Source organism: Microcebus murinus, chromosome 14 (genome assembly GCF_040939455.1).
Source record: "Microcebus murinus isolate Inina chromosome 14, M.murinus_Inina_mat1.0, whole genome shotgun sequence".
NCBI classification, from domain to species: domain Eukaryota; kingdom Metazoa; phylum Chordata; class Mammalia; order Primates; family Cheirogaleidae; genus Microcebus; species Microcebus murinus.
The window spans coordinates 23467899-23494518 of record NC_134117.1 but is presented as its reverse complement, the minus strand read 5'-3'; the positions used below and the strand labels follow the sequence as shown (position 1 = coordinate 23494518).

General features: G+C 43.7%; 2 protein-coding genes across 3 annotated transcripts in view; one reads left to right on the top strand and one right to left on the bottom strand.

The window, feature by feature from the left end:
• The window catches only part of NT5C2 (5'-nucleotidase, cytosolic II), a 128901-nt gene extending 120729 nt beyond the window's left edge, over positions 1-8172 (bottom strand). The window contains exon 1 of the mRNA XM_012770366.3: positions 8088-8172. The gene's annotated coding sequence lies outside the window, so the exon portion shown is untranslated. The remainder of the gene's footprint in view (positions 1-8087) is intronic.
• Positions 8146-22814, top strand: INA (internexin neuronal intermediate filament protein alpha). 2 transcript variants are annotated; one of them, XM_076009814.1, is made up of 4 exons: positions 8146-9210; positions 17445-17569; positions 19492-19521; positions 21232-22814. In XM_076009814.1, the coding sequence occupies exons 1-4, from the start codon at positions 8146-8148 to the stop codon at positions 21275-21277; spliced, it is 1266 nt and encodes a 421-aa protein (XP_075865929.1). In that variant the 3' UTR covers positions 21278-22814. The 2 variants fall into 2 exon arrangements, with proteins under 2 accessions (XP_075865929.1, XP_012625843.1); XM_012770389.3 differs by having other exon boundaries at positions 19492-22055.
• The last annotated feature ends 3806 nt before the right edge of the window (positions 22815-26620 follow it).

Sequence of the window (26620 nt, the reverse complement as noted above, 5' to 3'; positions counted from 1 at the left end):
AGTTGCAGCATAGTATATAATATATGATTCTATACTTACATTAAAAATAAAGTTAATCTGAGAACGGGGGCACATTTTATCACTTCTAGCTATACTCATTCTGTAATCCCAGAAATTGGCACAAAGCCAGCATTAGCAAACATCTGTTAAATGACTATGGCAATAGAAAGGACTCAGAGTAGCACTTAAAATACTCCCAACAGAGTCTGAATTCTGACCTTTTTCTGTAACTCCAAAATAGGCAGCAAGAAGGGAGGGGGAGAGGACTTTAAAATTAGCCCAAATTAGGAGACTGTGAGATTGAAAGTCAAATCTGGTTCAATCCCAGATTTGGATGCTACTTTCTTTTTGCCTACTTTATCTATCTACCTATCTATCTATATATTAATCAATTTTGCTACCTTTTTATTTTGAAAAATTTCAAACCTAGAGAAGAGTTGCAAGGCTAATACAATAAACATCTGTACACTCTTCACTTAAATTCACCAACTATTAACTTTTTGACACATTTGTCTTATCTCCCCTCTGTGTGCATGTGAGTGTATGTGGGGGTATGTGTGCTGTTTTTGCCAAACCATTTCAAAGTAAGTTACATAAATCAAGATACTGCAGTCCTAATACTTCAGCATGTATCTCCTAAGAACATTTGCCTATTTTTAAATATATCTTACCTTGAAATAGTTTAAGATTCACAAGAAGTCACAAAAATAGTACAGAAAGTTTCCATGTACCATTTACCCAGCTCCCCCCCCATGGTAACACTTTACATAACCATAGTACATTATCAAAACCAGAAAAATGACATTGGCACAACACATTAATTCAGCTGCAAACATTATTTAGATTTCACTAGGTTTTTTTTTTTCTCTCTCCCTCCAAATTTTTATCATGTGTATATATTTGAGTAGAACTGTTCCATCACCACAAAAAACTCCCTCATGTTACCCCTTTATACCCCAATCCTACAACCCTAACCTCTGTCAACCACTTATCTGCTCTCTACCACTACTGTTTTGTCATTTCAAGAATATTATATACATGGCCGAGCACAACGGCTCATGCCTGTAATCCTAGCACTCTGGGAGGCCAAGGTGGAAGATTGCCTGAGGCCAGAAGTTCAAGACCAGCCTGAGCAACAGCAAGACTCTGTCTCTAAGAAAAATAAAAAAAATTATTAAGACATGGTGGTGCATGCCTGTAGTCTCAGCCACTTGGAAGGCAAAGGCAAGAGGATCGCTTGAGCCTAGGAGTTTGAGGTTGCTGTGAGCTATGATGATACCATCACACTCTAGCCTGGGCAACAAAGCAAGACTCTGTCCACCCCCACACCAAAAAAACATTATATAAACTTTATATAAATGGAATCACATAACATGTAAAATTTGGAGATTAGTTTTCATTCAGGAAAATGCCCTTGTGATTCCCCCAAGTTATTGCGTATATCAATAGTTCATTCTTTTTAATGCCGAACAGTATTCCATTGTATGGATATATCATGGTTTGTTTAACCATTCACCTGTAGAAAAACATTTGGCTTGTTTCTTGTTTTAGTCTGCTATAAAGAAAGATGCTATGCACATTCACGTACAGATTTTTGTGTGAACACAGATTTTCATTTTTCTAGGCTAAATACTCAGGAGTAAGATTGCTGAGTCATAGGTAAATGTGCGTCAACTTTATAAGAAACTGCTAAAGTGTTTTTCCAGAGTAGCGCTGTAACATTTTACATTCTCATTACAACTGATAATAGATCTAGCTATTCTGAATCCTTGAAAGCACTGGGTATTGTTAACACTGTGTTTTAGCCACTCTAATAGGTATGTAGGATCATGTCATTGTGGTTTTAATTTGTACTTCCCTAATAACTAGGTATGTTGAACATATTTTCATGTGCTTATGTGCCATCTGTATATTCTCTTTGGTAAAATACCTACTCAAGTCTTTTGCCCATTTTCCAATTGGAATGTTTGTTTTCTTCCTGTTATGTTTAGAGAGTTCTTTATATATTCTGGATACAAACTCTTTGTTGTGATTTGTAAATATTTTCTCCCAGTCTGTAGCTTGTCTTTTCACCTTCTTAACAGAGTTCTTTGTAGAGCAAAAGATTTTAATTTTGGTGAAGTCAAATTTATTGATTCTTTTTTCATGGATTGTACTCTTGGTGTCATGCCAAAGACTTTTCCCAAGTGCCACTACAAGAAAGTATTCTTTTTTTTTTTTTTCTACTTTTATGTGTGAAGGACAAGAAAGTACTCTCAACCATTTTTTTCACCTTACCTGTTTAAATACTGATAGATGCTCAGAGAGATACAGAGATGGAGAAGATGAACTGTGCTCAAGGAGCTTCCGATTCTATCTATCTATGTATTTACTTATTTTTAGAGACAGGGTCTTGCCATGTTGCCCAGGCTAGAGTACAGTGGTTATTCACAAGCACAATCATGACATACTATAGCTTCAAACTCCTGGGCTCAAGCAATCCTCCCACCTGAGCCTCCAAAGAAGCTGGGGCTACAGGCAGGTGACACCAAGTTCCATTTAGACAAGCACACAAATAATTGCAGCAGAAGACTATGCTAATTATGAGCAAAGGCTATGGGTAGGGGAGGACAGTTCAAGGGAGAGATGAATCACTTTAAATCAGAGATACCAGGGAAGACTTCATGGGGGAAGCAGAATTTGAGCCTTAAGGATTTGAGCCTTAAGGATAGTTGAAGAAGAGGCAGAGGAGGAAATTCCAGGAAGAGACTTGCATAAGCAGAGAAACAGGGATAGGACCTAAAAGCTAAGATCAAGAACTGGGGTGGTGGCTCACGCCTGTAATCCTAGCACTCTGGGAGGCCGGAGTTCAAAACCAGCCTGAGCAAGAGTGAGACCCAGTCTCTACTAAAAATAGAAAGAAATTAATTGGCCAACTAAAATATATAGAAAAAATTAGCCAGGCATGGTGGCACATGCCTGTAGTCCCAGCTACTGGGGAAGCTGAGGCAAGAGGATCACCGAGCCCAGGAGTTTGAGGTTGCTGTGAGCTAGGCTGATGCCACGGCACTCACTCTAGCCTGGGCAACAAAGTGAGACTCTGTCTCAAAAAAAAAAAACAGGCCGGGCTCGGTGGCTCATGCCTGTAATCCTAGCACTCTGGGAGGAAGAGGTCGGTGGATTGCTCAAGGTCAGGAGGTAGAAACCAGTCTGAGCAAGAGCGAGATCCCATCTCTACTATAAATAGAAAGAAATTAATTGGCTAACTAATATATATAGAAAAAATTAGCCGGGCATGGTGGTGCATGCCTGTAGTCCCAGCTACTCAGGAGGCTGAGGCAGCAGGATTGCTTGAGCCCAGGAGATGGAGGTTGCTGTGAGCGAGGCTGATGCCATGGCACTCACTCTAGCCTGGGCAACAAAGCGAGACTCTGTCTCAAAAAAAACAAAAACAAAAACTGGGGTGGCAGGGCAGGATGGGGGATAATAAGTTTACTTTCAGATATACGATATTTGAAGACCAGCAAGCATTTATGAAGAGATCTGTAACAGCAGCTAGATATGTGAGTTTGGAGTCAAAAATTGGAAATAGGAATTTGTGAATCATCAGCATAGGTAGGCCTTTTGTTATATGTCCCACAGCAACTTACATTCCCCTTCAGAGGAATCATGATTATAATTAACAATTAACTTGTAGACTGGGCACAGTGGCTCTTGCCTATAATCCTAGCAATCTGGGAGGCCAAAACAGGAAGCTTGCTTGAGTTCAGGAGTTCCAGACAAGCCTGAGCAAGAGCGAAACCCCATTTCTACTAAAAATAGAAAAATTAGCCAGGCATCACAGCTCACCCCTGTAGTCCTAGCTACTTGGGAGGCTGAGGCAAGAGGATCGCTTGAGCCCAGGAATTTGAGGTTGCAATGAGCTATGACAACACCACTGCACTCTACCGGGGGCAACAGAGTAAGACTGCAACACTCTTCAAAAACCAAAATTAACTTGTAATTAGTTGTTTAATCTCTGTGTTTCCTGCCAGAATGCCAGTCTCATGGAGGCAGAGTCTGTGTCTGCCTTATGCCTAGCACCTGCTTCAGGGCCTTGCACATAGTAAACATTGGGTAACTATTTGCTGAATGAATTATAGAAGTTGATAATTCTAATAGCCACCATTTGCCAAGCATGCACTGTGATACCCAGTTTGTATTCATAACCTCATTTAAACCTCACAGTTATTTCATGAGAATTAGGTCAAGCGTTCTCAAACGTAGATCCAGTGGGTTTGAAGTAAGGCCTGGGAAATCTGAATCTAAGTTCACAGGTCATTCTAATGATCAACCAGGTTTTTAGAACACTCAGGTGGATGGTTTTATTGAAACTTCACAGATGAAGAAACTAAGGCTCAGCAAATAATAGAAAGGTGTTCAAGGTCACGTGGTTAGGGAAAAAACATGATGCAAAACTCAGGGAGGGAACTTTACCACAAGCCTCCCTACCTGTGAAAGATCCAATATCTATTTTATCTTATTTTCAAATTTTATTTTATTTATTTTTTGGAGACAGGGTCTAGCTTTGTTGCCTGGGACAGAGTGCAGTGGCATCCTCATTGCTCACTGCAACTTCACACGCCTGGGCTCAAATGATCCCCCACCTCAGCCTCCAGTTGGCTGGGACTACAGGCATGCACCACCATGCCAGCTAATTTTTCTTCTTTTTTTTTTTTTTTAGTAGAGACAGGGTATCACTCTTGCTCAGGCTAGTCTCAAACTCCTGACTTCAAGCAGGCCTCCCACCCTGGCTTCCTCCTAGGATTATAGGCATGAGCCACTGCGACTGGTGGGGAGATCCCATATCTAAAAGAGAAAATCGATGAGGGAAGAGAAGGCCAAGAACCAAGTCACTGAAACCAAGGAGAGGGGTCAGCACTGCCAAATGCCGCAGAGAGACTATAGAGGATGTGGTCTGCGGGGAAGTGTCTGTAATGCCCCAGTGCAACATTAGAGGACGATGAAGACTCAGCCCTGCACTCCCAGGACACTCCCTCAGGAAACCTAGCCAGCTGGAAGGAGTTAAAGATGAGGCTCAGCCAAGAGCAATCCTTCGTAGGACAGCGTTGTGGTAAAATTATTAAAGCCAAACATCTAGGCCTGTGGGGTGGGATGCCAAGAAAGTGGAAGTGTAAGTTCCAAGAAGGAATATCAGTTTGGAATCTCAGGTATGCTATTAAGAAGAGGCAAAATGCAGCCCGCTCTAGATTTTCCAGGGCCACTGCCACTTTGTTGAATTACATAGGCCTTTGCCTCACTTTCTTCTGCTCTAGGTGTGTTTTGCCTTTGGGGTACTACTTCTTTTTTTTTTTTTTTTTTTGAGACAGAGTCTCACTCTGTTCCCTGGGCTAGAGTGCCGTGGTGTCAGCCTAGCTCACAGTAACCTCAAACTCCTGGGCTCAAGCTATCCTCCTGCCTCAGCCTCCTGAATAGCTGGAACTACAGGCATGCACTACCATGCTGGCTAATTATTTCTATTTGTAGTTGTTTGGCTAATTTCTTTCTATTTATAGTGGAGACGGGATCTCACTCTTGCTCAGGCTGGTCTCAAACTCCTGAGCTCAAGCAATCCTCCTGCCTTAGCCTCGTAGAGTGCTAGGATTACAGATGTGAGCCACTGCACTTGGCTTGGGGTACTACTTCTATTTGAGGATGGAAAAGGAAAGAAAGGTAGAACTCCCATCAGGACATTTTGCTGCTTTCAGTAGCCCTGAGTAACATGGTTGAAATATAGCCCAGAAGTAAGATCTTCCAATTATCTGTGGTTGTTTCCATTTTGCTACACTCATGCAGGCCTCTGCTTCCACAAATGATCAAGGTTGGCTGTATTCTCTCTCAAAAGGGGTAGCCTGGAGACCTGTGTGTAAGGTACGTGGACAGTCTCCTGCAATCCTCTCACTAAACCCAATTCGCATCCTGTTGCTGGTGGATATGAAACAGTGTCCTTTTATTTGAAAGAGGAGGATGATGACAATAGTCCCTTATACCTGCACAGCTTATGGAGCACCTTCACACAAACCAGTTCAATCTTGTATCCCCACATGCTTAGTAAGTGGCAGAAGCCACAATTGAAACCCATTGCCTCTGACTCTGAGTCCAGTATTCTTCCAATTACAAACCAGCCTACTAATTTATTATTGGCCGAAACTCTCATCAAGCCCACTTAGCCTATTTTGGAAATTAATGAGACTTCAAGAGTCTCACGGCACTAAGCAGAATTATGAAGTGAGGAAAGAACATATGTTTGTCTTTGCTTACTGGTGACCTTGTACAGAGTGCTGCACTGAGCCTCAGTGTCTTGTCTGTAAGACAGGGGTGAGGGCCACCTTGAAGAGTTGCTGGAAAGAAGTAAACTGACAGACAGTTATTATTCAGCAGTGTTAGCACTCTTCCATCCTTCACCTCACAAGGTCTTTCTGAGCCCAAAGACCTCAGAATTGAGTCCTTCTAGCTGAAGTCTTTGGTCTATGATGAGGAGGGGCAGGCTGTGGCAGGGCCTGACCATCTTCCATGACATCAAATACAAATCTAAGAAATACGTTCCAAAGTCCCATAAGATTCCCTTTCCCCTTCCTTTGGTGGCCTGTCCCAGGTAATATCCACCCTGCCATGAGCTGAAATAAAATTTATCCTAGAACTACATCCTTGAGATTCCAAGATCAAAGAAGGCCCTCAGTCTGGAATTCTGCAATATAACTAAAAAAGTCTTCCTACTCCCTCTCCAAAGCCATACCCACATCCTGAGTGATAACATAAGCTTAAAGGTGAGTATGTATTACACACCCACACTGACCCCTCCCAACCTTCATCTTTTCAGATGCCATTCTTTGATTCCACCCACTTTGTGGTAGAGGAGGCCCCCTCAGTCCCCAGTGCTCTTCCCCACTCCTAGAGTTCAGTTGGTTTGCACGGCCCTCTTTGGTCCAAAGAGAGATCTCCAACGGAAGTGGCTCTCCAAAGCCAGATGAGGACCCGTGCTGCAGGATTTGCACAGAGTGAAATCTCAAATGCCTACAGGGCCAGACTGGTAAAGCAAATGAACTAAGAAGATGGGCGTAATTCAGTGGAGAATGGCGGGGACTGTGGTGAACAGGGGAGCACACTTCTTAATCAAATGGCCAGGGCGCCTCACCTCTGCTCACTGCAGTCATCCCAGCTCTTCACATATTCAGAAGAAGCCAAAAATCCAGTTTCTTTTTAGGCGAAACCTTCCGGTTTTAAAATGCTCATTTTGAAATGTTTCAAACACAACCGTTTTCAAAACAAAAGTCTGCAGCCCCCTTTTCACCAGCTTGTGGTCCTGGTCTGTGCTGTGCTTTACAGCTCTATTGTTGAGCCCGTCATTCCTAGCGCCTTCTCCTTTCCAGGTCTGGCCCCTTTTCCTCTCTACCTCCACCTCTTTTCACTTTCCGCAGCTTGGGCTCACTTTCTTTACTGATCTCCCTGCTCCTCCGGGGGTGCCGCAGGCTTTCCGAGCATCTTCCCGCCCCGGGCGCTCCCGGAGAGCTGCAGAGGAACAGCTGGAAAGATGCTCTCTGACGCAGACTCACTCCCTCCCCTCTGACTCCCCCTACACCTGAGGGAGGGGACAAGGCCTCGCCCTGCAGGCCCCCACTCTAACTGGAAAAACAGGACCTTCCCCTCGGGAACTCTGGGGTGAGGGAGGGCGTAGGGGGGGAACCTTCCCCGGAAAACCCTCACCTTGCACTGGGTTAAAGAGGGGAGGGAGGACAGGGTCAAGGGACTCGACATAGCAGTGCAGTTTCCGGATGGAAACCTCAGTTGTTTAAGCACCCCTCTGCTCAAGTCACTTCCAAAGCAGTCGATTCTTAGGGAGAGGCGCTGCGGACAGAGGGCGACTCCTACGCAGATGCCCCTGTCCCCGCGTCCCAGGTCGGTCGCGCGCAGCTGCGGTAGTCACTGCGCTTCCCCGCCCCCGCTCCTGGATGCCCCCCTTCCCTCTCCCCGCCAGACCCGGAGCAGGAGCTCCGCCCCCAATGCGCCGCCCCAGCCCCAGCGCCTTAAAACCCGGTGCACACCGCCCAGCCGCGCCCTGTCAGCCGCACCTCTCCTTTCTTCTGTAGCTCCAACAGCAGCCGCACGCCGGGTCCTGCTCCCAGCACCATGAGCTTCGGCTCGGAGCACTACCTGTGCTCCGCCTCCTCCTACCGCAAGGTGTTCGGGGATGGCTCTCGCCTGTCCGCGCGCCTTTCTGGGGCCGGTGGCTCGGGCAGCTTCCGCTCGCAGTCGCTGTCCCGCTGCAATGTGGCCTCCTCAGCCGCCTGCTCCTCGGCCTCGTCGCTTGGCCTGGGCCTGGCCTATCGCCGGTCTCCGGCGTCCGACGGACTGGACCTGAGCCAGGCGGCGGCGCGCACCAACGAGTACAAGATCATCCGCACCAACGAGAAGGAGCAGCTGCAGGGCCTCAACGACCGCTTCGCGGTGTTCATCGAGAAGGTGCATCAACTGGAGACGCAGAACCGCGCGCTCGAGGCCGAGCTGGCCGCGCTGCGGCAGCGCCACGCCGAGCCGTCGCGCGTCGGCGAGCTCTTCCAGCGCGAGCTGCGCGACCTGCGCGCGCAGCTGGAGGAGGCGAGCTCGGCGCGCGCGCAGGCCCTGCTGGAGCGCGACGGCCTGGCCGAGGAGGTGCAGCGGCTGCGGGCGCGCTGCGAGGAGGAGAGCCGCGGGCGCGAAGGCGCCGAGCGCGCCCTGAAGGCGCAGCAGCGCGACGTGGACGGCGCCACGCTGGCCCGCCTGGACCTGGAGAAGAAAGTGGAGTCGCTGCTGGATGAGCTGGCCTTCGTGCGCCAGGTGCACGACGAAGAGGTAGCCGAGCTGCTAGCCACGCTGCAGGCTTCGTCGCAGGCCGCGGCCGAGGTGGACGTGGCTGTGGCTAAACCAGACCTGACTTCGGCGCTGAGGGAGATCCGCGCCCAGTATGAGTCCCTGGCCGCTAAGAACCTGCAGTCCGCCGAGGAGTGGTACAAGTCCAAGTTCGCCAACCTGAATGAGCAGGCGGCGCGCAGCACCGAGGCCATCCGGGCCAGCCGCGAGGAGATCCACGAGTACCGGCGCCAGCTGCAGGCACGCACCATCGAGATTGAGGGCCTGCGCGGGGCCAACGAGTCCTTGGAGAGGCAGATTTTGGAGCTGGAGGAGCGGCACAGTGCTGAGGTGGCTGGCTACCAGGTAAGGACCGGAGTGCTGCGTGGGGAGGGGCATCCTGTCCTCTTCCGCGTGTACTGCTCTTTCTGGTAAAATTGGGCTCTAGGATTTAAGGGAAGGTTATAGGAGGTGAGAGAATGGCCCCGACTGGTGGCGTTGGCAAACAGAAAGCCCTGGAATCTCCACTGTTGATTTTAGGGGCGTGGAAGCCCTCCTTCCCGGCCCCTCACTTTTGTCCCTGCCCTAGCCCTTCTAACAAAGAAGCCCTTAAACTTCTTTGGAGTCTGAAAATCTAACTATGCCTCTCTGTCACCAAGTGGGCATGCACACAGTGGCGACCTGGAGAACAGTCTCACACCCAAAGTAGGAGTGAACCCAACAGGGGCGGGTCACAGCCTCTCGATGGTGGGCGGTGCTGTCTCGGCTATCTGGCTTGTCTGGTTGACTTTGAAAGGCTTTTTGTGCACCTTGAAATTAGTATTTATGGAGTATCATCTGCCTCAGGTTTGGGGGGAGAATGCTGTACTGAACTGAGGTGGGTCTTATCCTATTTTCTTGTCTTGCTCTCAAGGAGTATAGAGTGGGAGCCAACTAGCTGCGTGATAATTGAGATAGTAGCAACCGCCCTGCTCCACCCTCCTCCCCCAACACACACACACACCCCACCCCACTCCCTCCCCCCATGATTCCCTACTGACATTTCTTCCTAAAGAAAGCCTTATGTCGCATTATCAAAAGAATGGTTTGGGCGCTGTCCGAGGTGCTGATATTGAGTTTTTCACATCTCAGCAATTATGTCTCTCCCTTCTCATGTCCCAGTTATGAATCTCTAGGCAATTAACTGCTTTTGGTTTCTTTTTTCTTCTGCAATATCAACACATCAGTCTTGGCTACCTGCAATCAAAGGTCACGTCGTGGACAGCATCAATTTTCACTTTCATGGATGGCTTAACACTTAACAAAAACCATTTAATTTGCTCAGCAGCTGTGAGGTTCCACTTGAAAATTCTCATTTTCTTAACATTTTTCCCTCCTAAGTGGAACACAGTAATCGAAGAGATGGTTTCTTTGTTATAGTTCACATATTTTCCTCCCCATATTTCCCTGTCCTCTAAGCTCCTGTGAATGTATTGATTGGCTCTTTTTTCCCAACAAAGGTCACTGCATCTTCAGTTTTACCATATAGGACATTCTGGGCCTATGACTACAAAGGACGCAGAGGCAGGAGACAGGGTGAATGAAAAGTGTAGAAAAGAAATAGTGTGGTTCACTTTCAAGGTACAATGAAAGCTCCTTTGAGTAGAATGCCAATAATTCAGAAACTTGAAATAATTCAAGCTAGAATTGAAGTTGACATTTGATGAAATTAATAGGGTTTGGGAACATTAAGAAAATAGAACCAAGAAAGGAGTGAAATCTCAAAAGTACCATTTTAGTCAGGAGCTAAAGAATTGTTATTGATGTACAGGTATTTACTGTTTAATACAAATGACTCCCTTTGATGAAGAAAGAAAGCCTGCTTAAATGATTTGTTTTGGTTAGTTTGGTATTATGGGATTATTTAAATAAGTACTTCTATTCTGCTTCAAAAGCTGTAACTTGAACTTTTCACTATGTGCTCTAGCTCTGGATGGCTTGAATTAGTCACATTTGGTTACCTGAGACTTCATGGTTTTTCCAGAAGCCTCAAAGGATGAGCTAGGTGGTCTACTGGAGGGCTAGCCCAGTATTCCTACAAAAAGAACAACTTACACAGAATTGCCAGCTGAATTGGGCTTTGCTGTGTCCTCTGCTTGTTATAGCCCCTACATTCTAAGAGGTAGTGACAGTGTTGTCTGTCATGTTTGCTGTAAAAGCTTTTCAGCATTAGACAATAGTAGGATCATCTAGACTTTGTCTATAGGAAACAAAAAAACAACAGAAACTGCGGCATCTGTAGCTCTGCAGTGCTGCCCCCATCAGCTTGAGCCTTAGAGGACCAGCTGATGGGAGTGGAAGGGAAGGTCAGACATCAAGAAGCTGTTTCCTACTTCTTGGGACTTAAGGCTGAGGTGGGTCTCACAGCCTTACCCAGGGGTCCTGAAGGCCTGAAGCCATAGGAGTGTCTCAGGCTGTTCTAACCACCTTAGTAGTGCTGACCAGGGCAAAAAGCCTCCCTCTCCACAGTGACATTTAGCCATTGTTTTCTTGCCCAGCCACTCCATCCTCCCCCACCCTCCTTTCACTGCAGTAATGGGAGGTGATTCTCTTTCTTCTGCTTCAGAGATTAGTGGTGGGACCATTTTCCTTTGCAAGCTTGGCACCCTCTATGAGACACAGGAAGGCCCAATTAAAGTCACCTTTTCTTGGCCCCAGAGAACTGATAGCCTATCTGAGGAGAGAAGCCTTCTTACACTTTTAAAAAGATAAAGAATGATTCAAGGTGACACAGTAAGTATACAATAGTGTATGAGAGAGTCTGAATCAGACAAGAGAAGAGATTAGGAAGAGCTAGGACTATTGTCTTCAAAAGCCAAAGGCAACTCCCCTCTATATGAAAAGCTTAATGCTTTTCCATTTCTGAAACAGGGCAGTTCTCTTTCCTACTTAGCCACTTCAGCACCATTAGAGTCCCAGTTCTGTGATAGATGTCTAAGAACATTCTTGGAGGGTAGCGGGGTCCAAGACCTTTATTGTGGTCAGTCTTAGAAAGCTGAAGCTTTCATTGAAAGACCTTGCTGAACAGTCACGATCCCTGCTGGTTAATGCTCTCCAGGGAGATGAGCCAAGTCTGCTCTCTTCTCTCCATTATGAGATTGGAGTACAACCTAATTAAATAGCAGGAAGGGTCTGGCCCCTTGGAGATTGGGGGTGGCGGTGGCTGCATATAAATCTATAGTTTGATAGATCCATTTCTGAAATTAGAATTCAAAAAAAGCTACATTGGCCTTTTTTTTTTTTAAGCTCCTCCATCTGGTTTTTGTTTTATTTCATTTTGTTTGCCCCCTTCTCACTGTATTACTGTCACCTGGGCCACCATGAGAGCTTCTATACAGGAATAAATTTGAATTAGTGGTTCCTAAACCCAGTGACACACAAACAAGGTCAATTGGGGGCTTAAAAAAATTCTCAGGTCCACTCCCAAAGATTCAGCAGTTTGCAGATGGGGCCCAGGAATATGCATTTTCAATAAAAGTGCTGCATCTGGTTGGTCCTCAGGCTGATTTTGGAGTCCACTGGCCTAAACCACATTTTCCAGTAAAGCAACTTACAAAAAGACATACAGTACAAGATTTTAGACTGTGGTGGAGGAAAGAAAAAGATGGGGATGAAGCCAAGACAGGAGTGAGAATAAGGCTCACAATAACTTGTGAGTGAACCACAAATAAAAACACTCTCTCCCCACCCAGTAACGCAGGACGGCCAGAGCAGTCATTGTGGATGGCCTCTTCCAATCACACTGTGCCAGACTGTGCCACTCTCACTACTGCTCCATGGGCTGAGGGCCCCTCAAGAGTGAAGAAATCCACAGCGCTGTCTGTCGGTCCTCTTCTCCACTGCAGAGGCTCGTGTGGCCAGCTCTTTCTCTTACGCCCACCCGCATCCTTCCAGCCTTGGGCAAGATGCTCAGCATTTGTCCTAGCTACTTGGGGAGAGACCCCAGCTGGAGCTGGGAGTGCCTCGCTCCCATTCCCTCAGGCTAAGCCGGCAGCTGCGGCGTGGTTGGGGGAGGGGGCCGACTGCCGCGTTCTGCTCCGATTTCGAGCTGGAGGCCATCTTTGGCAGGGCTTTTGAAGGGCGATGCAAGACAACAGCCTCGTGTGGGGTGGAGATCGCAAACAAAGAGACAGAGACATTGAAGAGCCCTCGGTGGTCAGCAGGCAGCACAATTCCCCCTGAAAGAAGCAAGTCATACATTTGTCTATTCTGATCCATAAAATAGATAATGTGAAATCCTTAACATAAAAGTTCAAGGAAATCTCATCCATCTAGAACTCAGCTCCCCAACCACCTCTTATTTGGAAAATACAGCAGTGAAACAGAAATAATTTTTTTTTTAATGCCTGAGTCACTCTTCCTGAGTTTTGTTTTTTTTTTTTCTTAAAAAGGACCTGATTAACCTGCCGATGATACAAAACATCTATCTCTAAAGCACAGATTAAGAAATTGGCCACCCTGAAGCCCCCAGCCTACTCATTCTTATTTTATGCCATTCTGAAACGCTTTGTTTGGATTTCAAGCGAGCAGCAGCGAGATAGAAGAGAAGGGCGGACCACTAGAGCCAGGCATTGTTAAGAATGAGTGGAGTCAGGCATTGTTAAGAATGAGTAGCAGCAAATCTGTTCATCTTTCAGGACAAAGAAAACCAAGAAGCATCAACACTGATTCAAACACTGCTCTTCGGGACCATTTAGGGTAAAATGAAACAGCCTGATATACCCTCAGTTGACCTGAAAGATAAAAGATATCACAGAATAATATTTTTAAAAATTAATCATTATTATGACCCTTAATTGCTGAGGAAGGTTGCACTATCTTTAATGTCATCATTGTATTGGTATAAGCCACTTTAGAAAGCTTTTTATTCAAAATGGTTATTTTTTAAAAATCCGGTGCTTTAAGGCATATGCCTGCAACTATCCAATATTAAAATGTTATTATATGGCCAGGCGCGGTGGCTCAAGCCTGTAATCCTAGCACTCTGGGAGGCCGAGGCGGGTGGATTGCTCGAGGTCAGGAGTTCGAAACCAGCCTGAGCAAGAGCAAGACCCCGTCTCTACTATAAATAGAAAGAAATTAATTGGCCAACTAATATATATAGAGAAAAAAAATATTAGCCGGGCATGGTGGCGCATGCCTGTAGTCCCAGCTACTCGGGAGGCTGAGGCAGAAGGATTGCTTGAGCCCAGGAGTTTGAGGTTGCTGTGAGCTAGGCTGACGCCACGGCACTCACTCTAGCCTGGGCAACAAAGCGAGACTCTGTCTCAAAAAAAAAAAAAAATGTTATTATATATTACTTTTCTTAGTTATTTAAAGAGTCATAGGGAAGGATCATGATTATTTGTCCATATCATCAAAAGGATGGAGAATCACATGGTATGACATTAACAATAATAAAAATCACTAATATTTATTACTTCCTATGTGCCATGCTGTTCTAATGTCTGTTATCTAATTTAACAGATAATGGACTCATCTACTAATGGAAAATACATTGAATTGGGATCCTAATTTGAGAATCTCAGAAAAGAATAAACACTATAATTTTCCATATGCAGACATGGAAGGTTTGATTAAATTAAAATGTAGAAAACTAGCAGAAATACATTGGATGTTAGTGGCAGGGCAAAAAATGCAACCCAAAGATCCTGAAGAAATGCCCCTTTTTTCCTCATCTCGAATTTCTCCTGCTCTCTTGCATAATGGTAAAATTTTCTCCTTTCTCCTTTTTCTCTTACTCCTGACTTCTTTCCCCCTTACCACAGGAATATGGATTCTCTTGCTCCTAATGCATCACTAGCAGGACTTGCTCATAGGGGCGTGTAACCTCAAATAGCAACCATTAAGTAAAATTTCTTGGTAAAAATCCTTTTAAGCAATCATGATCTCTTAACACACTTTGAAATACTTGCATCACTGTCCAGTGTCATATGAATTTTTCCCACTATCATTTCTTGCCCTATACCTGTAAGTCAATTAAGACTCTCCTTGCAGTATTCCTGTCAATATTTATAGAACAGGTAGGTGGCATGAATTTTAATTCTTTCTGTAAATTCTCTTAATTTGGAAGTTTGCACCCCCTGATTTATCAGCCCTGCCTTTCACTATTGCTTTATCATCCCCACACAAGGGAATTGGAAGGGCCCCTCAGCACTTAACTTTCTTGAAGTTTCTGATATGTTATCTGCATCACTTTTCATAAAAATAACTCTCAATCACTGTGTTCATCATGTCTCCAAAGTGGCAGCTGAATTATATAGGTTGTTTGCTCACACTTTTTTAGGTCATAAGAAAAGAAGAGGTGCTTATGTTGCATCACCCATTCATTCAACAATTATTCATTAGCATCAACATTGAGCTAGGCTCAGGGCTTCTAGGGAGACCTAGACAGAAAGGGCCCCTAAATCCATGTTAATTATGTTCTAGAGCAATACTTCTCAACCAAGAGGGATTTGCCCTCAGGCCACTCTAAGCAGTGTCTGGAGAAAGTTTTGGTTATCACAACTGGAAAAAGGAAAGTGTGTACTTCTGGCAACTAGCCGGTAGAGGCCAGGGATGCTGCTAAACATCCTACAATGCACAGGATGGCCCCCAACAACGAAGAATTATCCACTCAAAGACATCAATAGTGCCAAGGTTGAAAAACCCTGTTATAGAGGAAAGCGACAGAAAATACATTAGTAGACTAATAAATGAACACGATAACTTCATATAATGCTAAGAACTAAGACCAGGGTGGCTGCATTCAAGTGGGTGCTTTTTTTTCTAATTTGTCCTCCCACTGGGGGTACCTTTTTCTAATTTGTGCAAGGTTCCTGCATGGGCTAGCTGCCCTAGCCCAAAGTAAAATAATGTGTTGGATCAGTGAAGGGAGGATACTTAAATTGGTTGCAAAGGAAGCCTTGTCTAAGGAGAGGACATTTGAACTGAATCTTGAATGACAAGAAGTCAGCCATGTAAACAAATATCCACTAAGTGGCATTACAGGCAGAGGAAATAACAAGTCTAAAGGGCCTGGGACTGGGCGTGGTGTCTCATGCCTGTAATCCTAGCACTTGGGGTGGTCACTTGAGGCCAGGAGTTCGAGACCAACCTGAGCAACACAATGAGACCTGGCTCTACCAAAAAAAAAAAAAGAAAGAAAGAAAGAAACAAATTAGCCAGGGTGGGCGCAGTGGCTCATGGCTGTAATCCTAGCACTCCGGGAGGCCGAGGTGGGAGGATCACTCAAGGTCAGGAGTTGGAAACCAGCCTGAGCAAGAGCGAGACCCTGTCTCTACTAAAATAGAAAGAAATGAATTGGCCAACTAAAATATATAGAAAAAATTAGCCGGGCATGGTGGCGCATGCCTGTAATCCCAGCTACGTGAGAGGTTGAGGCAGAAGGATCACGTGAGCCCAGGAGTTTGAGGTTGCTATGAGCTAGGCTGATGCCACGGCACTCTAGCTTTGGCAACAGAGTGAGACTCTGTCTCAGAAAAAAAGAAAAGAAAGAAAGAAATTAGCCAGACGTTGTGGTGTGCACCTGTAGTCCCAGCTACTAGGGAAGCTGAAGCAGGAGGATCCCTTGAGCCCAGGAGTTTAAGGTTGCAGTGAGCTATGATCCCATTACTGTACTCTAGCCTGGGCAACACAATCTCAAAAAAATAAATGAAGGACCTGGGATAGCAATGAACTTGGTATGTTTAAAGAGCAAAAGAGAAGGCCAGGGTGGCTGAAACACGTTGAGCAAAGGGAAGAGTATAGGTAATGCTGAGGAGTTTGGATTTTATTCCAAAGCTGTTGTAGAGCTTTAAGCAGGTAAACAACAGTATCTGCTTTGTTTTTAAAAGATCCTTCTGGCTTCTGTGTTCAGGGCCACAAATATGAAGCAATTTCTCTTTCATGCATTGGTTTGGAAGAATTTGGAGCATTACATGGACCTAGTTTCTTTGTTAAAATATTATAATTTCAGTCTGCCATTTGGATTGTTTAAAAATCCTGTGAAGTAATTATGCTTCCTTCTTATCTGTCATGTAAAATGCTTTCAGTAAAGTGATTGAGTGGCAGACTTCCAGGAAACCATCAAAATGAACGCAGACATGTAATGGAGGGAAAGAAGGCTTGCTGTCTCTCTCCTCTCTGTGCTTTCCACAGTTAGAATTTTCTGAATCTAAGCTGCTAACCCAAGGCTTTGGGTTTTGGAAAGGACATGTAACAACAGAGTTATTCAGCAGCAATACAACAAGGAAGGGAGTGATAGTAAGTGAATGTTAAAAGAAAAAAAAATTCATCTCCCAGTGTTCATTTGAGAACCATGTGCTTGTGGTAGAAGTTCCCAGCCCTCACCATGCACCCAAATCTCCTGGGGACCTTTAGGAAAAAAAGGTAAATGCGGGGACCCCACCCCAGAACAAATAATCAGAGAATCTTGGCTTGGGGATGGGCCCAGATATAAGCATTTTATAAGTTCCTCAAGGGATTTTCATATGTAGTCAGGGTTGAGAATCCTGCCTTGTGGAAATCTCGATGGATTTCAGCTGTCCTGGCCTAACTATTTGGATATGTCGCTTTTCCAGGATAGCATTGGGCAGCTGGAGAATGATCTGAGGAACACCAAGAGTGAGATGGCACGCCACCTTCGGGAATACCAGGACTTGCTCAATGTCAAAATGGCTCTTGACATTGAGATAGCAGCTTACAGGTACCTCAAAGGGCATGCCGGCATGCTCACCTAACCAAATCCAGTCACCTGGGGGCAATGCTATCCAGATAAGTGGTTCTGGTCTCTGGTTTCTGATCAGTGAGGGAGGATAAGGAAGGGCATCACTGGCCCCTTCCAGATGAGCTGACCCCTGTGTCCCTCCACCTGGATATATCCCAGCTCTACTTACTAGTCCTGGAGTATTCTGCATACCTCTGCCAAGAATTTAAGGGGGTAGTGTAACTACACAGAGATTGAAATAGAAACCCATCAGGCTGGGCACAGTGGCTCATGCCTATAATCCCAGGACTTTTGGGAATCTTAGGCAGGAGGATCACTTGAGGCCAGTAGTTCCATATCAGCCTGGGCAACATAGTGAAACTCCACCTCTACAAAAAATTTAAAAATTAGGCAGGGAGCGGTGGCTCACACCTGTAATCCTAGCACTCTGGGAGGCCGAGGCAGGCCGATTGCTCGAGGTCAGGAGTTCGAAACCAACCTGAGCAAGAACGAGACCCCGTCTCTACTATAAATAGAAAGAAATTAATTGGCCAACTAATATATATAGAAAAAATTAGCCGGGCATGGTGGCGCATGCCTGTAATCCCAGCTACTCGGGAGACCGAGGCAGAAGGTTTGCTTGAGCCCAGGAGTTTGAAGTTGCTGTGAGCTAGGCTGACGCCACAGCATTCACTCTAGCCTGGGCAACAAAGTGAGACTTTGTCTCAAAAAAAATTTTTTTTTAAATTAGCCCAGTGTGTGGCCAATTACTTGAGCCCAGGAGTTCAAGGGTGCAGTGAGCTATGATCATGCCCCTGCACTCCAGTATGAGTGACAGAGTGAGACCCTGTCTCAAAAAAAAAAGTTTTTTATATAATATAGAAAGCCTGATAGGTGAGTTTTATCCCCAGATTCCTACTCAAAACAATGTTTAAGTGAACATTTGCCTTTAAAAAAAGTATTAACAGCAGCTGCTAGAGTTTTTTGGGTTTTTTTTTTTTGTATTTTTTTTAATTAACACATTGTAATTGTACATATTTATGGGCAGCTGCTATTATTTGAATGACCACTATGTGTCAGGCATGAGGTATCAGGTCATATTGTTCCCATTGTGCAGATGAGGGCACTGAACCACAGACTATGTGACTTGCTCAAAGTCACAGTGCTGGTAAATGGCAGAGCCCTGATTCAACCCCAGATCTGTCTGGACATTTTTTCTTTTTTTCTTTACACAATGTATACTACTTCAAAACAAAGGTGCAGGCATATCTGATAGTGTCTTGAGTATCTCATTTTTAAAGAAAAGGATGACAAAAATTATTACTTACAAGAAAAAAAGATACTGAGGCCACTCATAATGCAGTTTAGGCGAGGCTGAGAAAAAGTGTGGGATCTGAAATAGTGTCATTCACGGGCTTTTGTTGCTGCTGGTTCCATTCCCTCTGTACCCGTATCCATTGAAAAAGTACAAATCTCAAATTCAGGCTGAATTAAGCAGCAGTTCCTCCCTCCTTTGTGGACTTCTCACTTCCTTATCCCTGTTGCAGTTAAGGTGTTAATTAGTAAAATTACTTCTCCCTAGAGTTTTGTAGGCTCTAATTGCCAAAACTGGGTGTGATGTGAGCCTGAGGAGTTGTAGGTTTTCCTTCTGGGATATATTTGCGAATAGGATAGGTTTCCCTCGGGCAGTAGTGCTTTAAACACAGCTGGTGCTGAAGGTGTGTGCACATGTATGCGCATGCACCCATGCTCCAACTCTTTGAGCCTTGGAATTCAATATTTATTACTGGTCTCAGCCTCATGAAGAACCTGCAAAGTCCTTTGGAATCTCTCTAAAATGAATAGGGAATGGCGGGTTAAATTCTTTTTTAATAAAAGTTGCAAGTTGACTTGCTAAGAATTTTTCTCTGTTGGATTTACAGGAAACTGCTGGAAGGTGAAGAGACACGTTTTAGCACCAGTGGATTAAGCATTTCAGGGCTGAATCCACCTCCCAATCCAAGTTATCTGCTCCCACCTAGAATCCTCAGTTCTACAACCTCCAAAGTATCATCCACTGGGTTGTCACTTAAGAAAGAAGAGGAGGAGGAGGAGGCTTCTAAGGTAGCCTCTAAGAAAACCTCCCAGATAGGGGAAAGTTTTGAAGAAATATTGGAGGAGACGGTAATATCCACTAAGAAAACCGAGAAATCAAACATAGAAGAAAGCACCATCTCAAGCCAAAAAATATAATTTCATCGCTTAAAAAAAGTTAATGCTTAAGAGGGAATAATATGCATTTGACTTGTTAAACAGCCTATTCCTGATCCCTAACACCTGCCACCACTATAAAATGTCTTGAAGGCTTCAGTCTCACATTTAGTATTAAAATTTACTTTCTCTAATAAGAAAACCTCCCCTTAGATTGAAGGAAACTGCAGTCCTGGAGCAATCACAGAGGAGTTATCTAAGAATACAGCTTTGTCACATAAAGCTCAGACTTCACAGTGATAGATGATTCAGGTGCAGAGGAAGTACAAACTAAGGTGCTAAATCTGTGATCATCATCATTTGCTGTGAACTGAAATTAAAACTATTTATTCACTATGCTCAGCCATTACTCAGCTATATAATCTTACTTTAGATGCCTGAAATCTAAGATCACTGCCAAAGATAAACCAATGGTCCATACCCAATTCCACTCTGATAGAACTGTTTCAGAAATGATAGGTGTTTGTTTAATGGACACTTTCCTTTCTACCTTCCTCAATTCCATATATCCTTTTCTTCCATCCAGGAAAAAAAAAAAGGCTAGTGTAGTATTCTTCCCTTTTAAACGCATTTAGGTTCTTTCACGAGAACTTACCCCCTTTAGCAATCTTGCTCAATAGGTAAAATTCAATGCATGTTGACCACTTCTATGATTCGTGTAATGACTTATCCCTGCCCATTTCATATTCTTTCAATTCTGTAGATTAAATAAAAATGGCAGTGATAAATTTTAAGGGTTTCCCCCAACAAATAAAATAATGGAAAGAATATCTAGATGTTAGGCTTCCAGCTTATTCAAATCCATTTAATTAAGGGGAAAGAAACTATTAAGAATATAGCTTTTCACCTTAACTTTAGAAGCACAGTAATAGTCATCCCAAACTGTGATTAAGCTGACCTTAGATTTAGTAGTATGAACTAGAAGAAGTGAGTGTTTCTATGAGTGGAAAAAGCCAAGGTGTCATTTATCTGTGTCAGTTGGTTTGTGGTGAAATAGAATTAGCTTTCTCATGCCCTTATTACCCTAAGAATCCACATATTCCCCTTCCCACTAGTCCAGGTCCAAAAGAGGCCTTGCTTTCACTCTCCTTTGCCTTTTAAGAGTGCTCAGTGTAGGATATTTTATCACCAGGACACAATGCTACTGCCCAAAAGTAAAAGAAACTACTTCTGGTCAATCCACACCACCAGCAAATATAAAAAAGATCTTTCTGTTTTCTAAGAGTCTTGCCCAGCATTTTCCCCACTGCCGCAGGCTTGTTGAGGTCCTGCAGGAGAGGAGATACTCAGACCAGAGGAGGGGTGCGCTTGCTCCTGCTCGCTTGCTAGGAAGCAGATTCTGAAGAGTCAACTCTTCATCTGCCCAACTGTGTCGCATCTGCATTGCCCATTGTTTCCCATGTGCCACGTTTGACACGGGATTGGTTCTCTGTCAGCAGTCACTTCCACCAGAGCTGAAGAGTGGCCCCAGTCTCGGTTCCACATCTCCCTTAAGAGCTCTGTGGTGATAAGGACATGACGCTTTTACTGAACTTTCTTATCCTAGCACATGCTTCAATAGTTCAAGGAACTTCAAAGATACTTCTCTCTTCTTCCTTTCCCTCACCCGATCCAGCCCTGTCTGTGCTCCTTACTCTCACTGTAAGACATTATTAGTAAAATAAGAAATTAAAAGTCACACAAATCCCACCAACATAATTCGTGTTCTGTGGTTTCTGCCGTTTTGCCAAGAGAAGCACCACTTTGGTTCGGAGGGTCAAGTCTGCCTCTGACTAATTTGTATCTTCTCTTTCACTGAGTCATCCCCAAGTGCCATGAACTCGTTTAGAAAAGAAAGACATTGAGAGCATCTTACAGAGTTGACAAATTATTAAATTATAATAATTGGTAACATGGAAAATGTTCAGAGTCATAGGCAGAGAGGTAAACGGAAAGGAAGCTAGCAACAGCAACCATTAGGACCATGGGACAACAGAACGCATCCGAGACTGTGGGGAACGCTGCCTGCAAAGGACATTCATGATTAACTGACTTTCAGATCCATTAGACAGTGAGGTCCCCCTGCCCTGAGAACTAGCTATAATTTATTCAGTACCTACTTACTATGTGACAGACACTGTACTAGGCAGCAAACAGAATTATTTAAACCTCACAACCACTATTTAGGTAGAGTATTTGTATACCCATTTTACAAATAAAGGCAAACCTCAGAATAACAATCACACAGTAAGAGGCAGAGCTGGGATTTGGACCTTGGTCTTCTGTCAGATGCCACAGTGTTTTCTTTTCTTCCCTATGTTGCCTCTCTACACAGTAGCAAGTCCCCTCACTTATGGGAATAGACATTTTTCTTTTTATCTTTTTTCACCCCTTCCTCACCAGGTTTCTGTGCCCCAGAGACCTTTGGCAACACCAATTCCTGCAGGTAGACTGCTATTCTTTGCAGACTTCCTCAGCCTACTGCCTTCCTGTATTGCAGTGAGTTGGTGGTAGCTCAAAACTGGGCTCTGGGCCCATCCTACCGCGAGTCACCTCTGCTCCTGCTAAAAATTACATAGAGTTGGGTGCTATTTTTCTATTTTAAAAAAAGGTGGGTGGGATTTCTTATAATCTTGCAAAGGAATTCTGTAGCATCCCATCAAAGGGCCTGGAAATGAGGGAGTATTACAGAAGGGGCAATTCTACAAGAGGTAATAAATCCAAGCTACTTAGAATTCATTTTACTGCACTGGCTAAAGAGGGGCAGAACTTGAGCAATTGTCTGGAAGCTAAGATTCCAAAGTTCAGCTCCAGAATTAATGCAAGTCACAGATAGTTGTGAGGATAAACTTTAGGACTTGTCTTTGAACTCAAGCACAAGACCAAGTATCATCATTCATGGCTCTAAAGGCAAATGTGAAACAGCTTTTAGGCTGGGCATAGTGGCTCACATCTGCAATTCCAGCACTTTGAGAGGCTGAGGATGGACGATCACTTGAGGCCAGGAGTTTGAGACCAGCCTGAGCAACATAGTGAGACCCCATCTCTATAAAAAATTTAAAACTTAGCTGGGTGTTGGGGTACATGCCTGTAGTCCCAGCTACTTAGGAGACTGAGGTGAGAGGATTGCTTGAACCCAAGAGTTTGAAGTTATAGTGAGCTGTGATCATGCCACTGCACTCCAGCCTGGGTAACAGAGTAAGACCCCATTTCAAAAAAAAAGTTTTTAATTTAAAGAATAATTTTTAAAAAAGAAACAGTTTTTAAAATGTATTTTAAAATCTATTGAAACAGAAAGCAAATTGGAAGTCGCTGAGCCTGGAGAGGGAGCAATGGGGTATGACTAGTGAAAGGATTTGGGGTGTTATTACGAGGGATGGAAATGTTTTGGAACTAGATTGAGGTGGTTGCTGTGCAACACTGTGAATGTACTAAGTGCCACAGAATTTAAAAAATCTAATGGTAAGGAATTATCAGAAAAATATAATCACAGAAGGCTACCACAACTTCTGCTCCAGCTGAGATCACTGTGTACAGCCACCCCAAATCAACCTCAGCAAGAAGAAATCCCATTAGGACAACATAAACCAGACAGATCTAATAAAAGTATTGATTTCAAAACAAAGGCTTCAGAAAAAGCCAGAAATCTCTTTGAATATAAATAGGGAGAAAAAAAAAAAGGCTGGAAATGTTGCTTACTTGTGAGCATCCATCAGTGATTTTCAACTAATATTACTTTTATTATACCATCAGATGTTTCTAAGGTCCTGAAAAACATCTAAATTGTAAGAATACATTTTTTTTTCTTAGAACCAAATAAGCTGGTGTACCTGAAAGCTAATACGGCAACATAAAATGGAAATAACTGAGAGGGGCTTCATGGGCCCTTAAAACAGAGTTCATATGTGAAATTTCATTTTTTCTTTATAGAACATACAATAGTAGCTTTGCAACATTTTCAAACTTAATGTACAGGTTAGATTGATGTCATCGTGCATGTTGCAATTTTCAAATATCTCACATGGATGTGTCATTTGCAAATGGGGTGAGCGCCCCTGAATCCAACCAAACAAAGCCCTGTTTTTATTGCATTTCCATGCCTGGCTGCATACCCTTAAAGGACAAAGAGAATGATTATTATATAGATCAAAGGGCTTCTCTCCTCCTCTATTGATCTCCTTGAAAATGATTTGACCGCCCCCATGTTTTATACTGATATTTCACAAACTTACTAGGTGAGGGTGGGGACCAGCTAAGATTTATGAATCCTTTCTTACATTCCCTTTAAAACATACACACAAAGCAGGATTATAATAAAACAGTGAGCCATAGTGAAGATATTTCAAGATTTATTTTTTCTGCAGTGTCTCAGTGATTCTGAATGAAACAAAATAGAGAAAGGTCAGGCTACAAAGAAAAATGAAGATTGATCTTGGAGGGGTCTCTAGGCTTGCTTCCTCATTGATTTATAACTGTGGCTACTCTCTCCCCAATGAGGCAAGTGGTCTAAGACATTCTGTGTCTCAGTTGTTTCATTCTGGCTCTATCACATGCTCTTAGGGGTTACAGAATATTCAGCAGAGTGTAATCAAAATCACTTGTATAAGGGATGGAGCTTTGGAATATAATCAGTAGCAGGTTTTAGTTACTTGCTAATTATTGCACAGGGCAAAAAAGTATCTTTCCTTAGAAGTGCTTAGTAGAATAAACATCACTCACTTAGGTTCATCTGCTATGCCATATGTATGAATAAATGAGAGGTGTCACATCCATCTTCCATGGTTTCCTACCATAAGGATTAATCATGACATATAGAATTCCTGATGTCCTTCAGGGCTAAATAATCCTATATCTTTATCTTAAGTCAGACTTTAGCTCAACAAAAGGAACTCTTTCTGGCAACTAAAACTGTCTATCCATGGAATCATCTAGCCAGTAAAGTTGAAGAAGAGCCAAGATTAGAATTTGGGTGAAAGCAAAATCCAGGTCCAATTTCAGAGCCTGAGACGTTAATCACCCAGCTGCATCCTCACCCTTCTCCTCATTATTGATAGAAGCAAGTAAAATGAAAAAATATGTAAGAAAGAAGAAAGGAAAAACTAGATGGTTCAGCATCAATCTTGTAATATTAATGGACCCCCTTATTCATTAGAAGGGACCTAACTCAGCAGAGAAATCAGTAACTACATAAGGACCATATTTGAACTTGATAAAAGACTATACAAGGTACTGCTATGAGTGCTTTACATATTAATTTCATTCTCATGACAAACCTTTGAGTTAGATAACATTGTCTCCTTTTACAGATAAGGAAAACTGAAGTTCAGAGACATTATAATACATAACATATCCAGGATCACATAGTTTGCAAGCACCAAAGCTGGGATTCAAATCTATGCTGTCTGGCTCCACAAATCATGTCCTCAACCAGTATGCAATACTGCCTTTATGTCTTTTTGCAGTCTTTGTTTTCTTCATCTTCTAATCTAAAATATTATTCAATTAGCTTTTCTCTTGGGAAATGTTTTCCCAGAAACATTAGAAGAAAAAAATCTATTCTCATTTCAATGAAAATAGTATCACAACGAGAACATAAAAAACCACAGACAGACACCATCAGAAGAAAATTAAAATGCAGTTAACGATCAAACCATAATATCCATTCCGTGTAAATAAATACTTGGCAGGCTTTCAGGAGATCAATATGGCATTTCATTTTGTGAGAGGACTATTAACCTCTATAGGTACTAAAATTTAGATTTCACCAGTCCAGTTTTGAAGAGAAGCCAAGAATTCAATAATCCAATTCATGTACACAATGACATACTGAAAAAGGATAAAAAATGAGGACCTGCTCTTAAGTCATGGTCTACTAAAGAAAACAAAGACAAGCATTCGCAACCAGCATCTGCTTGAATCTTCTCTGTTACTGGTGGTTTCCAAGATGGCAAAATAGAGCATAGTGGTTGCAATCATGAGAATTTTAAAGAAAAAAATTAATTTTTTTTTTTTGAGACACAGTCTCGCTTTGTTGTCTAGGCTAGAGTGAGTGCTGTGGCGTCAGCCTAGCTCACAGCAACCTCAAACTCCTGGGCTCAAGCAATCCTGCTGCCTCAGCCTCCTGAGTAGCTGGGACTTCAGGCATGCACCACCATGCCCAGCTAATTTTTTCTATATATATTAGTTGGCCAATTAATTTCTTTCTATTTTTTTTTTTTTTTTGAGACAGAGTCTCACTTTGTTGTCCAGGCTAGAGTGAGTGCCGTGGCATCAGCCTAGCTCACAGCAACCTCAAACTCCTGGGCTTGAGTGATCCTTCTGCCTCAGCCTCCCGAGTAGCTGGGATTACAGGCATGCGCCACCATGCCCGGCTAATTTTTTTTATATATATATCAGTTGGCCAATTAATTTCTTTCTATTTATAGTAGAGACGGGGTCTCGCTCTTGCTCAGGCTGGTTTTGAACTCCTGACCTTGAGCAATCCGCCCGCCTCGGCCTCCCAAGAGCTAGGATTACAGGCGTGAGCCACAGCGCCCGGCCAATCCGGCCAATTTCTTTCTTTTTTTTTTTTTTTTTTTTTTTGAGACAGAGTCTCGCTTTGTTGCCCAGGCTAGAGTGAGTGCCGTGGTGATTTCTTTCTATTTATAGTAGAGACAGGGTCTGGCTCTTGCTCAGGCTGCTTTCGAACTCCTGACCTCGAGCTATCCGCCCGCCTCGGCCTCCCAGAGAGCTAGTATTACAGGCGTGAGCCACCTCGCCCGACCCTAAATTTTTAACTATTAGTCACACATACATCTGATAAGCAATTATGACTTGGAACAC